Source organism: Larimichthys crocea, chromosome XIII, assembly GCF_000972845.2.
Source record: "Larimichthys crocea isolate SSNF chromosome XIII, L_crocea_2.0, whole genome shotgun sequence".
NCBI classification, from domain to species: Eukaryota; Metazoa; Chordata; class Actinopteri; family Sciaenidae; genus Larimichthys; species Larimichthys crocea.
Window position 1 is genome coordinate 20,460,464 of NC_040023.1, and position 12,751 is coordinate 20,473,214.

At 39.7% G+C, this 12,751-nt stretch overlaps 1 protein-coding gene across 6 annotated transcripts in view; it reads right to left on the reverse strand.

Annotated features, from left to right (window-relative positions):
• The window catches only part of LOC104920208 (F-actin-uncapping protein LRRC16A), a 64,919-nt gene that overhangs the window by 4,200 nt on the left and 47,968 nt on the right, over positions 1–12,751 (reverse strand). For 3 of the 6 annotated variants that reach the window (XM_019263699.2, XM_019263697.2, XM_019263702.2), the window contains 18 exons: positions 11,366–11,538; positions 10,821–10,889; positions 8,635–8,728; positions 8,389–8,487; positions 8,056–8,184; positions 7,781–7,912; positions 7,148–7,323; positions 6,910–6,997; positions 6,596–6,736; positions 5,850–5,867; positions 4,843–4,909; positions 4,415–4,635; positions 4,140–4,249; positions 3,775–4,005; positions 3,463–3,667; positions 1,203–1,239; positions 784–1,050; positions 441–584 (listed from right to left, as the gene is read on the reverse strand). In XM_019263699.2, the coding sequence (XP_019119244.2) occupies positions 441–584; positions 784–1,050; positions 1,203–1,239; positions 3,463–3,667; positions 3,775–4,005; positions 4,140–4,249; positions 4,415–4,635; positions 4,843–4,909; positions 5,850–5,867; positions 6,596–6,736; positions 6,910–6,997; positions 7,148–7,323; positions 7,781–7,912; positions 8,056–8,184; positions 8,389–8,487; positions 8,635–8,728; positions 10,821–10,889; positions 11,366–11,538 (2,401 nt within the window). The remainder of the gene's footprint in view (positions 1–440; positions 585–783; positions 1,051–1,202; positions 1,240–3,462; positions 3,668–3,774; positions 4,006–4,139; positions 4,250–4,414; positions 4,636–4,842; positions 4,910–5,849; positions 5,868–6,595; positions 6,737–6,909; positions 6,998–7,147; positions 7,324–7,780; positions 7,913–8,055; positions 8,185–8,388; positions 8,488–8,634; positions 8,729–10,820; positions 10,890–11,365; positions 11,539–12,751) is intronic. The other 3 variants (XM_019263700.2, XM_019263701.2, XM_019263698.2) reach the window with 2 other exon arrangements.

Here is a 12,751-nt window from a genome sequence, read left to right on the forward strand (position 1 = left end):
AGGGAACAGAAAAAAAAAAAAAAAAAAAAAAAAAAAAAAAAAGGAGACAGAGGAAGACAAGAAAGACCAAAGGAGAGGGCATGCATGAGACAAGAACGAGATAAAAAAATAAAAACATCAGTGAGAAGATGGGCAGAGAAGATCACCAAGCTGCCAGGCTGTCTGTTAGATAATACATATTAGATGAAAGACAGTAGGACTTGAGTGAGAGTTGTGACCTGAATCAGTCTGTCATATTGTACATGTAGACAGACAACAGTCATCATTCAGAGGAACAATGTAAGTATGTGAGAGTCAGATCCTGACAGTGACTCCAAACATCTAACAATCTGTGTTGTGGAAATCTGCTGAAGACAAAGGACAGGTTTGGGATGAAGAATGGAAAAAAGCAACTGCAAGTTTCAGTTGAAAATGTATTTATTTATTAGCTCTTGACCCACCGTCCTGAGTGGTTTTGTTGGCTGAGCCTCCTGACTGCAAACTGGTCTGGCCGTCCTTGTCTGACAGCATCCTCTTCAGCGTGGCAGGAAGAGTTGTGACCTTAGGAGACACACCGCCACTGGTGGGGGAATCTGAGCTCTCGTCTGTCAGGAAATTGATCAGAAAATAAATATTATCAACTGAAAATAAATAATAACTCATCTGTCATATAAGCTCACATAACATACATTTTCAAAAGCACAATGAAATCATACTGTATTCAAAATAAACAAAATATCAAACAAGATGCAGTTCAGGAAAATAAAAAAATGAATCTCAATCAAACAAATCCTCTGACTGTACCTATGCTCCTGCTGCTGCTGCCGGTCCGCGGCTTCTGTGGGATGGTGGGTCGGGCAGCCAGTGCAGGTTTTGCTCCTTGCGGCACTGGTGGTTTTGGACTTACTGGTCCCCCAGGAGAACTTGAGGAGGACGTAGCCCTAACACGGGGGGCTGGTTCTGGCTTGGTCTCACCACGAGGAGGGGACTTTTCCGGAGAACCAGGGTCTGATTTATTAATAGAGCCACTGGAAGGCCTGTTTTCTGAAATGGGAGCCTGGGGCTTGGCTGCTGACACATGCAGAAAAGAAAAATTCATGCACACAATGTGTTTTACAGTGTGCAATGTACGGTATGAAAAGTCTCAGAAAGAACCATAAAAATAATCTTAACATCAGCTGCAGATCTGCATGAATTAATAACTGTTCGCTTGAACAGCTTACCTGTTGCATTGCTGTCAGGTCTGTCAGGGCTGGAAGACTGGAGGAGACACAAGGACAAAATATTGGAACAATATACAGTATGAGTGCAGAACAATAAAAAAGATTTTTTTTAACAGATTAGTCAGACTTTATATCAAACCTAGTATGTAAAAATACCCAACAGTGCCCTGAGTAGAGATGCGCAGTACTGAATACATATGCAATGTTGCCAAGCAACATTTGAACAGTAGAGGGCGCCTTTGTGTTACAAAAAGCAGCTCACACCCCCAGGCTTTGTATTAATGATATACCTCCTGAATAGCTCTCTCCATCTTACCTGCATACACAAAGACACACAAGCACACAAGCACACACACACACACACACACACACACACACACACTTGGAAGCCAGCCAGAACAAGCAGATGGCAGGAGAGGCTTTAGCGCCACTGATACGAGGTCAGAAAAAAAACCCTAATGCTGCAAACACCATAAACCTCTTATTGCACACACGAGCACGCACACAGACACACACACACAGTTGTGCAGTAACTACACAGGGACCAATAACACATCAAATGAACACTCACTTACAGGTGCCAACACCAACTCACAGTTCACAGATGCACACAACAAGAACAAAAACATAGTTGTTGCCCTCATAATTTAATTTAGCTGACTAATTGTCCCTCTGAACCAAACTATGATTTATTTAAAATTTAAAAATGAAACTATTTTGTATGCTTTTGAGGAAATGAACTAGTGAATGTAGAAAAGAGATCAAAGGAGGTAAAGGAATTGACTGCACTTTTAGTTTTAAGCTTCTGAGTGAATTTGAACATTTAAGGACAAGACATTGACATTTATGCCCTGCTGTGAGTCGTGATGGAGTATTTGCATATCGGCCTTCTTTCCTCTCTTTATTCTGTCCACTTACTGTTCATGCTTCAGTCTCTTCCACTCTGCTCTTCTCTCCCTCCTCCTCTCACCTTGTCATTTGGCAAAAAAAAAAATCAGGGCTGTTTGTGTTTTTATGTCAACATGTTGACAGGCGCAATGACTAGCCTGGAGATATACACAAGTCTCAGCATCTATGAGTGTGTGTTGTGTGTTCTCCCAGCTGGAATCACAGTTAGTGAGTGCTGAACAAAATTGCCCTGACAGGTGGAGACTGAACACCTACAGCGCTTTATCCCCAAAACAAAATCAGATGTGCTCTTATTTAAACATCTTTCTTTATCAGACCGCAGACCGTAGACTTTTAGTATTTTATGATGAGAAATGTTTTTTCTCAATTATAATTAAAGTAACAAATGGCTTAAATAATCTATATCATTTTACTAAACATCCAAATGTAATCACTAAACTTTTAAATCTCTTGCAAGGAAGGCACTTACCAAATCATTCACAACTTAAGTGAGAATAAACTGCAGTTTACTGTAGTTTATTCTATTTCATGACATGTTCGCTGCATTTGTTTTTGCAATGGTTTTCTGCCTGAACAGAAAAGCACTTTGTAACTGATAAATGGTAACTGGAATGTACTTATATAGCGCCTTTCTAGTCTTCCAACCACTCGAAGCACTTTTACACTACATATCTCATTCACCCATTCATACATATTCACACACCGATGGCACAGCCTTCGGGAGCAACTTGGGATTCAGTATCTTGCCCAAGGACACTTCGGCATGCAGAGTGGAGGAACCAGAGATCGAATTGATCATCTGATTAGTGGACGACCCGCTCTACCTCCCAACCACAGCCGATGGAAAACCATGAACAGACAAGGTCTCTTATATATTTCTTCTGGGGCTTTCAATCAAATCTTTTCAACATCACTGGCAGATTAAGTTTGCTTAGTTGCTATGGAAATGAAGATATTAAAACTCCATGACTCTGAGCTCCTCCAGCACCTCATCCATCTTACATAAAGATAGACCATGTGATATGGTAAAAAGCTCCAAATAAAGAGACGGTGTTGACTTTCATTTTTATTTTTTGGTCAGTTGCTGTTCCATGAGGAAATCAATGGAAAAACCTCTTGCAAATTAGGACCCACAGGTTGCTGGTGCTGGTGCAGAACCTTCTGTATTTAATGTGGGGAGTCAGAATTTAATTAGCTAAGCTAATTAGCTAACCCTAAACCTTTGAAGTTCAAATCAGGCACAAGATTTTGCCACATGTTGCTTCTTCCTATCTGTTTTGATCCTTCACTTGTCCCCTGTAACGCAGGTGCTTATTTTTTTATATATTTTTTTCAAATCACACCAACTCACCTTGTGCGCTCTCCTCTCCTGCTTGGCCTTCATCTCTGCCAAGAGGCCGCTGCCCATCATCTGCAACCCTGGGTACCGCCTGCCTCCCTGAGGACTACCCCTGCCGTCCGATCCCTCCCAGGGCTCATCGATGGAGTCTGGCGTCCTCAGCTCCTCTGAACGGTCTGAGCTGCTGCTGTAGTCCGCTGGCTGTGAGCGGGCGTCTCTGCAGTAAAGACAGGAGTTATAAGTGAATCAGTAGTACACTGGGTCTGATTTAGGTAATCTATTATTCTATTACAGAAAAACGATTCAGTTTTTGATCATCTATACCTGGATTTTGTCTCTGGTGCTGGGCTCTTTAGTGCCACCTTTGGTGAGGAGGGCTCCTCAGGGATGGTAGAAGCTGGCGTTGAGGATACAGAGGCTAAGGATGGGGGGGCTTGGTTTTTCTCAGATTTGTCAGATTTATCTGATTTGGAGGAACGTTTGATGAGGTTGAGGAATCCTCCTTTACTCTTCTTCTTCTCTCCATCCTGAGATTCTGAACTCTTCAGGGAACGTCTGACAGAAGGAGAGACAAAGTGACTGAAAGCCAATAGACTTAACATGTGTAATGTATATGAAACTAAAGAGATGGGCACAATAAATATTAGAAATTTACTGTGAAAAATATAGAAATAAAGCATTATCCTCACTTGGAATCCATCCTGGTGACTTTTGTAGAGAAGAACTCGTCCACACCCTCATCCACCCTTCCCATGAGACCATTCTGCTCCCCATCCTGAGATGGAGCACTGCCGATTTGCTGAAAGAAAAAGTTGAAGAATCTGATACCATGTCTGGACCATCTGACAACAGTAGATATACCGTTTCCTTGCATTGTAAGGATTTGGTCTGTAGTCCACTTCGGTTTTGTATCAATTGCTTCCGTTTAATTAAGTGAAAGGTTTTTAAATGGAACTTCACTTACAGGTATTTTGCTAGAATTCATTTTTTTGTTCCGGCGTGGTCGTAATTTGGTGAAGTGTTGTAGTTTTTTTTCCTCCTCAGATGGCAACTCTGCCATTGATCCTGGTGCACGATGCTCCAATTTTGGCAGGATATGTGACGGAGTAGGTGGCGTTCGAGATGAAGTGTCCTCCACATGGACAGGGACGTCTTCCAGGGCCTTGTCCAGGTCAAACTCCATTTCTGTATGTTGGACGGCCATTAAGAGGTTTGCAATTAGATATACACTGAAGTCTTCTCTCACATAATCATCAGGTATAAATAGTTTCACTATTGAAGAATAAAGCCCATTAAGAAAGTGTTTTATAGTATAAATCAGAAGAACAGTCTACTTTTTGATTCCAATAGAGCTCAATGTCATAAAACATAAACAAAAAATTAACTGCTTACCAAAGGCACGAGACACTGGCCGAAGCATTCTGCTGTGGATGCTCTTCCTCTTGGATTTGGGAGTCATCTGAAAGAAAAGCAGATAATCAGATGCATTTTGTAATCATAAAAATATTGGAAAAAATATCTAAACTGCAATCATTCAAGACTGAGATGGTTGAGCTTTAAGTAATAATCCATGTTTGTGCTTAGAAAAGAAAATATCCGGAGTGAACAAATGGATAAAAAAAAATTCATACAGTTTATCAAACTAGCTGTTGGATCCTGGTTTTCTATTTGGGATTCTGTCAACATTTTACTTGTAACTACACTCAATTTCACCATCAGACCAAACTCAAAGCAAGAGTAAATATAATTATGAATGATCTATAGAGGTAATTGAACACACACAAACACATTTTTCTGTAGGTTCCAAAAATTGACATCTTGGCCTACATATACACCGAAACCTGCATATATTAAATAGTTAATATTGTTTAAATAGCACATGGGTTAATTAAATTGTTTTCTTAATTAAGAAACGTGTAAAGTGCTGTTGGGGTGATGAAGAAAAATGCAATTAACTTCACTGTCTTCAAACATTAGTAGACAGTAAACACAGTAGCATCCTAAAGTAAGTTTCCTATTATTGTACTGTGATCTACATTTAAAGCTGGTAATGACAGACATTAAGTGGAGATGAGGAGTGCAATGTGGCTGAATGAAGAAAGAAAAATAATAAAAATCTAAATTTTCAATTATCAGCATCCAACAGTGTGATTTGGAGAGTGGGTGAGGAAGTGGTCAATAAATGCATCCTGCTACTGTATACTCATACTGTAGTTTTTCAACTCTATCTCTGAAATAAACCACAGTGATCAAATATTTAAATACAGTTGATTATTTGTGCTCCAGAAAAAGCTACAGCACAGGCAGGCACAGTGAGGAGACAGAAAAGGGAAAGAAGAGTAAGATGAAAAAAAGTGGATTGAAAGGAGAGTATAGAGGGACAGTCCAGAATTACTTACACTGGTGCAGCACAGAGTCTCCATGGAGCAAAGATGGAAAGAGAAGGAAGAACAGAGGAAAAGAAGATTGAAGAGGAAGAAAGACAACCCATAGTAAAGCCCAGTGAAGAAAAAAAAGGAAAGATAGCTGAGACAGTAGAGGTCAGAGAAGACTATAAGATGAAACGAAGACACCAGAGAGACAGACAGGACCAGAGACAGAAGAACATGCCGCTTCCTGTTAACTGCATTTGCTGTACATCACAAGTCACATACATTACACTGTTATGGATCAATATTCCTTTTCTACAACAAATCTACATCCATATCTGACCTCATACATTACATATACTGTAAACCAACCCGAACACTACACCTATACACATATATAAAGCAACTATAAAATCTATAAAAACAACAAAAGCTGCCCTTTAGCAGGACAGTTCTTAAACTGAATACCTACATTAATCCTAAAGGTATATTTCTCCCAGTAGAGGGTGATATTAAGCCAGATGCAATTGCTTCTTTTTGGGTAATACAACTAAATGTAACTTAGTGTGGGTGGCAAGACAGAATGAACAGATTGCATTGAATTAATTCATTTTTACTATGAAATTCAGTCAAAACATAAAAGACCTAGATTATGAATCATAAAACGTCTCTTCAAACCCACACATAGTTACTCTTTCAACACCTTGATTCTTCATAAATAAAAATTACAGCCAGTTAAAACTAACCTACTGAACTCTAGCTATGTTGCAACCTACCATGCATGTTTCCAGATCCTCCAGCCTCTCAGCCTCTAGTATCTCAGTAGATGCCCGTTTAGGAATCTTCTCTTCTGGGACGTCCAGATCCACTGACTCCTGATGCACCAAGGGGCGACCTCGCCGTACAAGATGGTCTGCCTGGGAGCACAAGAGAGGAGAGGAAACAGGGAGCAGAGGTGTTGTGAGCTCATGCTTAAAATAAAATTGTTGGAGCTGAATCTAAGTTATAACAATTTAGAGAGTTTGAATTATAACAGCAGTCATGAATGAATCAATGAGACAAGTTGAGAGTTCTGTTGACTTTTTTGTACCAGAGTGAGTTGGGAAGTGGAAAGAGCCTCCAGAATCTCATCAACAATGCGATCGGACAGGAAGGACGCTAGACTCAGCTTCACCTCACTGATACAGACAGAAAAAGACAGTGATGGTCAGGCAGGTGCCAAGACTGAGGCAGGAGGTCACAACAGAACCAAACAACAACAACAACAACAACAACAGAAAGATCTCAGCTAACTGTCTTAGTTACTATTCATCCACAAACACACACACCTGATCTTGTTGATAATATCCACCCCCGACTGCTCCAGGAGAGTTTTGGTGACAAAGCTTTTGGGTACGACCATCTTGGCTGAGCTGGCTTTCATTAACTCTGGACGAAGGTTACTCCTTTTCATCACATGAGGGCACAGAGACTCTGCTGCACCCACCATCGACTCCAACAGAGTCTGAAAGGAGAGAAAGTAAGGGGTGGATGAGTGTATGTCTTGATTTGATAATCCAAAAGCAAATAAACACTTGTTTTTTTTAAACCACATATGACAGGTGTCTTTTGTCACGCACTGAATGTGACTGAATATAAACTACAATTTATTTAATTTGGTGATGTCAAATGCTCAGTGAGACTTCTACTACTGTATTTTTTCATGTCCTTTATCTTTCACCGCCTGTAGGTGGTGCCTATTCTCTAGTTTGTCTTTGTCGTTTCTAACAAATGGAGCCTGTGAACCACAAATATGATGAAATGATGTTTATATGATATACTTTGACCCCTGGTAGTTAGGTCAAAAATAAAACATGACTTCACAATTATCAAAATCAATCATCATCATCATCATGATAATTTTTGGTGGCTACAATTCATAGTTGAACTAACCATCTTTAGAGTAAAGGTTATGAAACTACCTGCAGTTGCTGGTCCATGACAGTTGTCACCTCCCCAGCCATAGACTCCAGTTTCTCCTGGATGGGTCCCGCTGACGAGCTGTTCACTTCTTCTCTGGCAGCTGATCCTAGGTGGTAGAGGTTAGGGAGCAGCTGGGGGAGACAGAGGATATAGGGGGCATATTGAAATCAAAGAAAAGATATAGGAAACTACGAGACAACCGACCTCCAAATGAGCTCGTAGATGAAACCTTTTAATATATGAGCCACACAAAGCCCTTTTTGTCTCTCCTCACCGTTTTAGAGTTCCTTGCATCTTTGATGAGACTCTCTGCTGCTCTGACGTCCTCCAATATGACGTCTGTCTCCGAGTTTCTCAGAGAGTTCAGGTGGTCCTGCACCTTCACACAGATCCTGTCAATCATCTGTAAGACACAAACAACACATTGAAGTACAGACCGAATAAACTCGATCTTTACCGCGCATAGAAAGTTAAGTTTGTTTAATTTCTTACCAAATATCCCATTTACTGTGTTTTCTACAGTCCTATCTACTTCATACACAGCATAATTACAATAATACATTGGGTTTGATAAAAAAAATTAATGACTGTGTGTTTATTTAAACACCTGTTGGGTGGTTGTGGTTACAATGCCCTGCTGTAACCGATAGGCCTGTTCCTGTAGGTATTTTCTGGTTTCATGGTTCCTGTACAGATAATTCTCAATCTGGGAGGAGAAACACAAAACAACCGTCATTATAATAAACCAAAGCTTTTCTTCCTGAAGTTGTTACATATAACATGTTTTCAAAAAACCCAGTAACAGTACAGGACAGCTGGAAGCTAGAGGACCCAATGAGAATTCTTTATATACCTTTAGCAAAGCGTCCTCTGTTTTCTCAGGGCTGGCCTTCAGAGCCTGGGAGGCATCGATGATGGGAATGGGCATGAAACGAATGGTGAAGTTCCTAATAGACAGAACGCCAGAGGACATTGTTCCAGTTATTTCACATTATAGAGGAAAGAATAGAGACTTGTGTAGAGCTGTACAGATATTATTTCAATAAACACAAAGAAAAGTGATGCATTTGAACACACATTTGGAATAATGCAGTAAGAAGTACAGCATACTGTAGCATGATGGCAGTGAAATGCATCCACTTGTGTTATTTCTTCATATGTTCATTCATAAAATAAGAAGTCAATCTGCATTTTATTCATTTCAAGGATAACTTGCTATTATGCTTATGGAACCATGATGTACAGAGTAATAAGCATTTCTCTCTGTGTGTGCACACGTTCTATTACAGAGCAGTGAACTGGCACGATTAGCGAGGTTACGGATCTTGAAATGGAGGTCACCACTCAGTATTAATATTCATATAATGACGGAGGAGAGGAAGGGATGAAAGGAGAAAGAAAATGAAGATCAGTCAGTATAACGGAAAGCAGACGCAGCGCTTGGAGACAAAGGAAGAGCGTGAGTCAGATGTTGATGGTTGTCAACCTCAAAGGTAAACTGACTCATCTGCCTTCAGATACGTCTGGCCTCACAATAAACACACATACACACACAGCGAAATATCACAGCAGGCAACATGGAGCCATTACTAATGAAGACCTGACTTCTGTATGAACCCATCTGCTCTCTTCCCCTATCTCTTCAACTCACAGATTTTCTGTGAACACGGTGAAGTTCCTACAAACTGCCGCCTCCATTTGTATCCTTTCAGACAGGATTCTTTTCATTTCAACTACAGCAAAATATGGGAGAAAATGTTTCAATGGGAATAGAAACTGAATAAGAAAAAGGACAGCCAGAGAAAGTTGGGAAAATAATACAGTGCATAGCAATGCTGCAAGTGAAATTTTCTTTACAAATTCAGTACACATTAATCTGATTTTCTCAATAAATCGTGTGCTTTATAATTCAGAATATATAAATCTAAAACCAATTTTACTATCACATTAGATAAAGAAAATAAGAAATTCCTACAATGGTGAACAAAAAAAAAAACAATCTTATTCAAATCCTACTAGGCTTTAAAAGAAGTTACGTATGTGTCCTTGAAGTATGTGTGTAAGGGCTTACAAAATATTACACACTGTAACTTTTAATACTGGGAAATATAAGACTTTATATACTTTCTTTATTCACTTTAAAATGTACACGTGCACATATTATTAAGTGGTATTGAAAGTCTTTCAAAACCTCTGACAATATAATGTCCTACAGCATTAGGAAGCATTTTCTGAGACTGAAGAACACAAGAGACATGAAGAAATCGCCTGAAAACAACTAAAATGCACATACACATGCATGCACGCAAACACCCACACACAACTGTACTGCTGAACAGAATAGAAAACAGGAACAAGAAAAAAAAAAAGAAAAAAGAAAATTGTTATTTCAATAATGCAATACAGAGACTCAGAGGGGAAATGGGTAGATGTGCTGCTGGGAGAATATGATAAACAGAGAGAAAAGATGAAACAGGAGAGAGGTAGATGTACAGATGTGTCCCAGAAGCAAATTTAGTGAGATGCACATGTCATTTCACACGCATGTGTGCGCACACACACGCACACGCACACGCACACACGCACACACGCACACACGCACACACAATTGGAGATTCAGATCCACAGACAGAAGAGACAATAGACAACAAATCCGATTTATTCAGTCTCGACTTGCACTTTTCATCTCTCTTAATCTGTTCTGCTCTCCCTGACTTTGCCTTCCTCAGCATCTTTTCTTCCGCCATAGTTTCTTTGTTGTTGTACGCCCTGCGTATGTCATTCTCTCCCCTCTCTGGCTCCTTCCCTTCATCCTCTTTCATGCTCTTCCTTTCTGAACACACCTCAAGGTTCTTGCCTGCTGCAGCATAAACAACATCTGGGCTGCAACACCTAATCGTACATCCATCCCTTTGGAGGTTTTCAGCACAACAGTGTAATACTGCATAATAATAAATTTATCATAAGTATTCAGTTATATACACAGACACACACATGGACTTAGTACACAAGTACAGAGATAAAGAAGGAGCTGCTTACTTCTCCAGAGCGGCTGCTACATCCTGAAGACCCTGAGGGCTGGTGTTGTTCTTATCCCAGATCACAGTCCTGCACAGAGAAACACACAATGCAACTAATGGATTCAGATATTGTTTACATGAAGTCACAGAAGCTAATTTAATTCCTTCTAATTTTCACCTTTAAGGTGATTTTTTAAAATAAGATTTTTCACAAGTGTATACAGTTAATGCAATTATTACAACATAAAACATGTCCTCATAGGGGAACTCGTAACTGTGCATTAATAAACACTTGTGCATTTACAAATATCTATGTAATTACGTAATTTTTATTGTTTTATTTTGCGTTTTATTGTGTCTTTAAATGTTGTTGTAATGCATGTCTTCACCTTATGTAAAGCTCTTTGAACTGAATTACCTCTGTATATAAATAAAGCTGGCCATAGCTGCAGGGAAGGCAATAGAAGGTCAACTAGTGATTCAGTAATGTAACATGATTTATTTACTGTTTTTCATTTATAATTGACACATGGCATGGGTTTTGACCTCTGAATATGTACTCACCTGAGTTTGGAGTTGATCTGTAGCGCCTTGGCCAGCATCTTGGCTCCCATATCCCCCATGGCATTTCCGCTAATGTCTAACTTGGTGAGCGAGGTGTTGCTTCCCAGAGCGTTCAGCACGATGGTCAGATCACTCTTTAGTCTGGAATCTGCTAGAGACAGAGATGTGAGGGGCTGGGGAAAGACGAGTAAACGTGGGGTGGGAGAAAGAGAAAAGAGAGTTTCTATTATGAGATCAAACAGTAAAATACAATATCATTATGACTGACTGTGTTTATGGCAGTGTTATAGGAAAGTCTTTGATTTATCTGCCACCAACAGGCTCTTTAATAGAGCCAGAAGTGACAAGCTGCCCTTTTTTTCTCTGTGTTTATTCAGCTTTGGCATCACCAGCAAGCATTTAAAGCATTTCTTGGCCCTTGTAGTAAATCCCTGCCAACTTTAACAAAAACTATTGTAATTCATGTCATTGAGAACATTAATATTCTTTATGCAGTGCCAGCTTGTCCTTGAATTTATTCACTGCCCGTGGATGTTTGGTTTCACTGTGTCTTCTGTTTATGTGGCTTAATGCTGTTTGTTTCCTTTAATCCTGTCATCTCTGACACTTCCTTAGAAAAAGTGTGAGCATGACTGTCAAAGTTCACAGCAACTTTGACACCATTACAAAAGTCTCTGAAGCCTTTTAAAATTAATTTTTTCTCATTCAAGATTCATTAGCAGCCTCAATTTCAGCTAAACTATGATAATTTCCAGGCAATAAATCTAGAGGGTTTTCTAAAAAATCTTTTTTTCCTTTGTATGTGCTCCCACTTCATATTTTTCAAATATAGCAGTGATTATAAATCTCCATGTTCCTGCAGAGAAAGGGCAATCCCCAATTAAACATTTATCAGAAGATCAGGTGGACTGGGAGACTTATCAGAGGTGCTATCATTCAAAGCTCCACAGGGCCAAATGAAAAATTCAACACTGGATCAAGGGGAATTCTCTGTGATGTGAGTGTGATTCAAAGGTTTACAAATATCCAGCAGCGCCCGTCTGTTCACCAGAGTTTAGCTGCTCTATGATGCATGCCATTTACACAGCTGGAGACTCCGGGGAGCATCTTCACAAAAAATGTCGAGGCACAAAGTAGCTTCTAAGTGCCTGAGTTACTGTAGGAGAAACCCCTGAAAATGAGGAGCATATTAGTCCTAAATCCAGGCCTCCCAAGTTTTTAATCTAAGAATAATACACAAAACATTTTATAGTTTAAAGACCTAAAGAGGTTAGAGAAAAGTCAGACACCACAGATGATAGTTTGCACAACTCTCCACTAATACTACTGGAAAAATACAGTACAACTGATGAATTTGAAATATCTCAGCTGTCAGTCTTAATTATT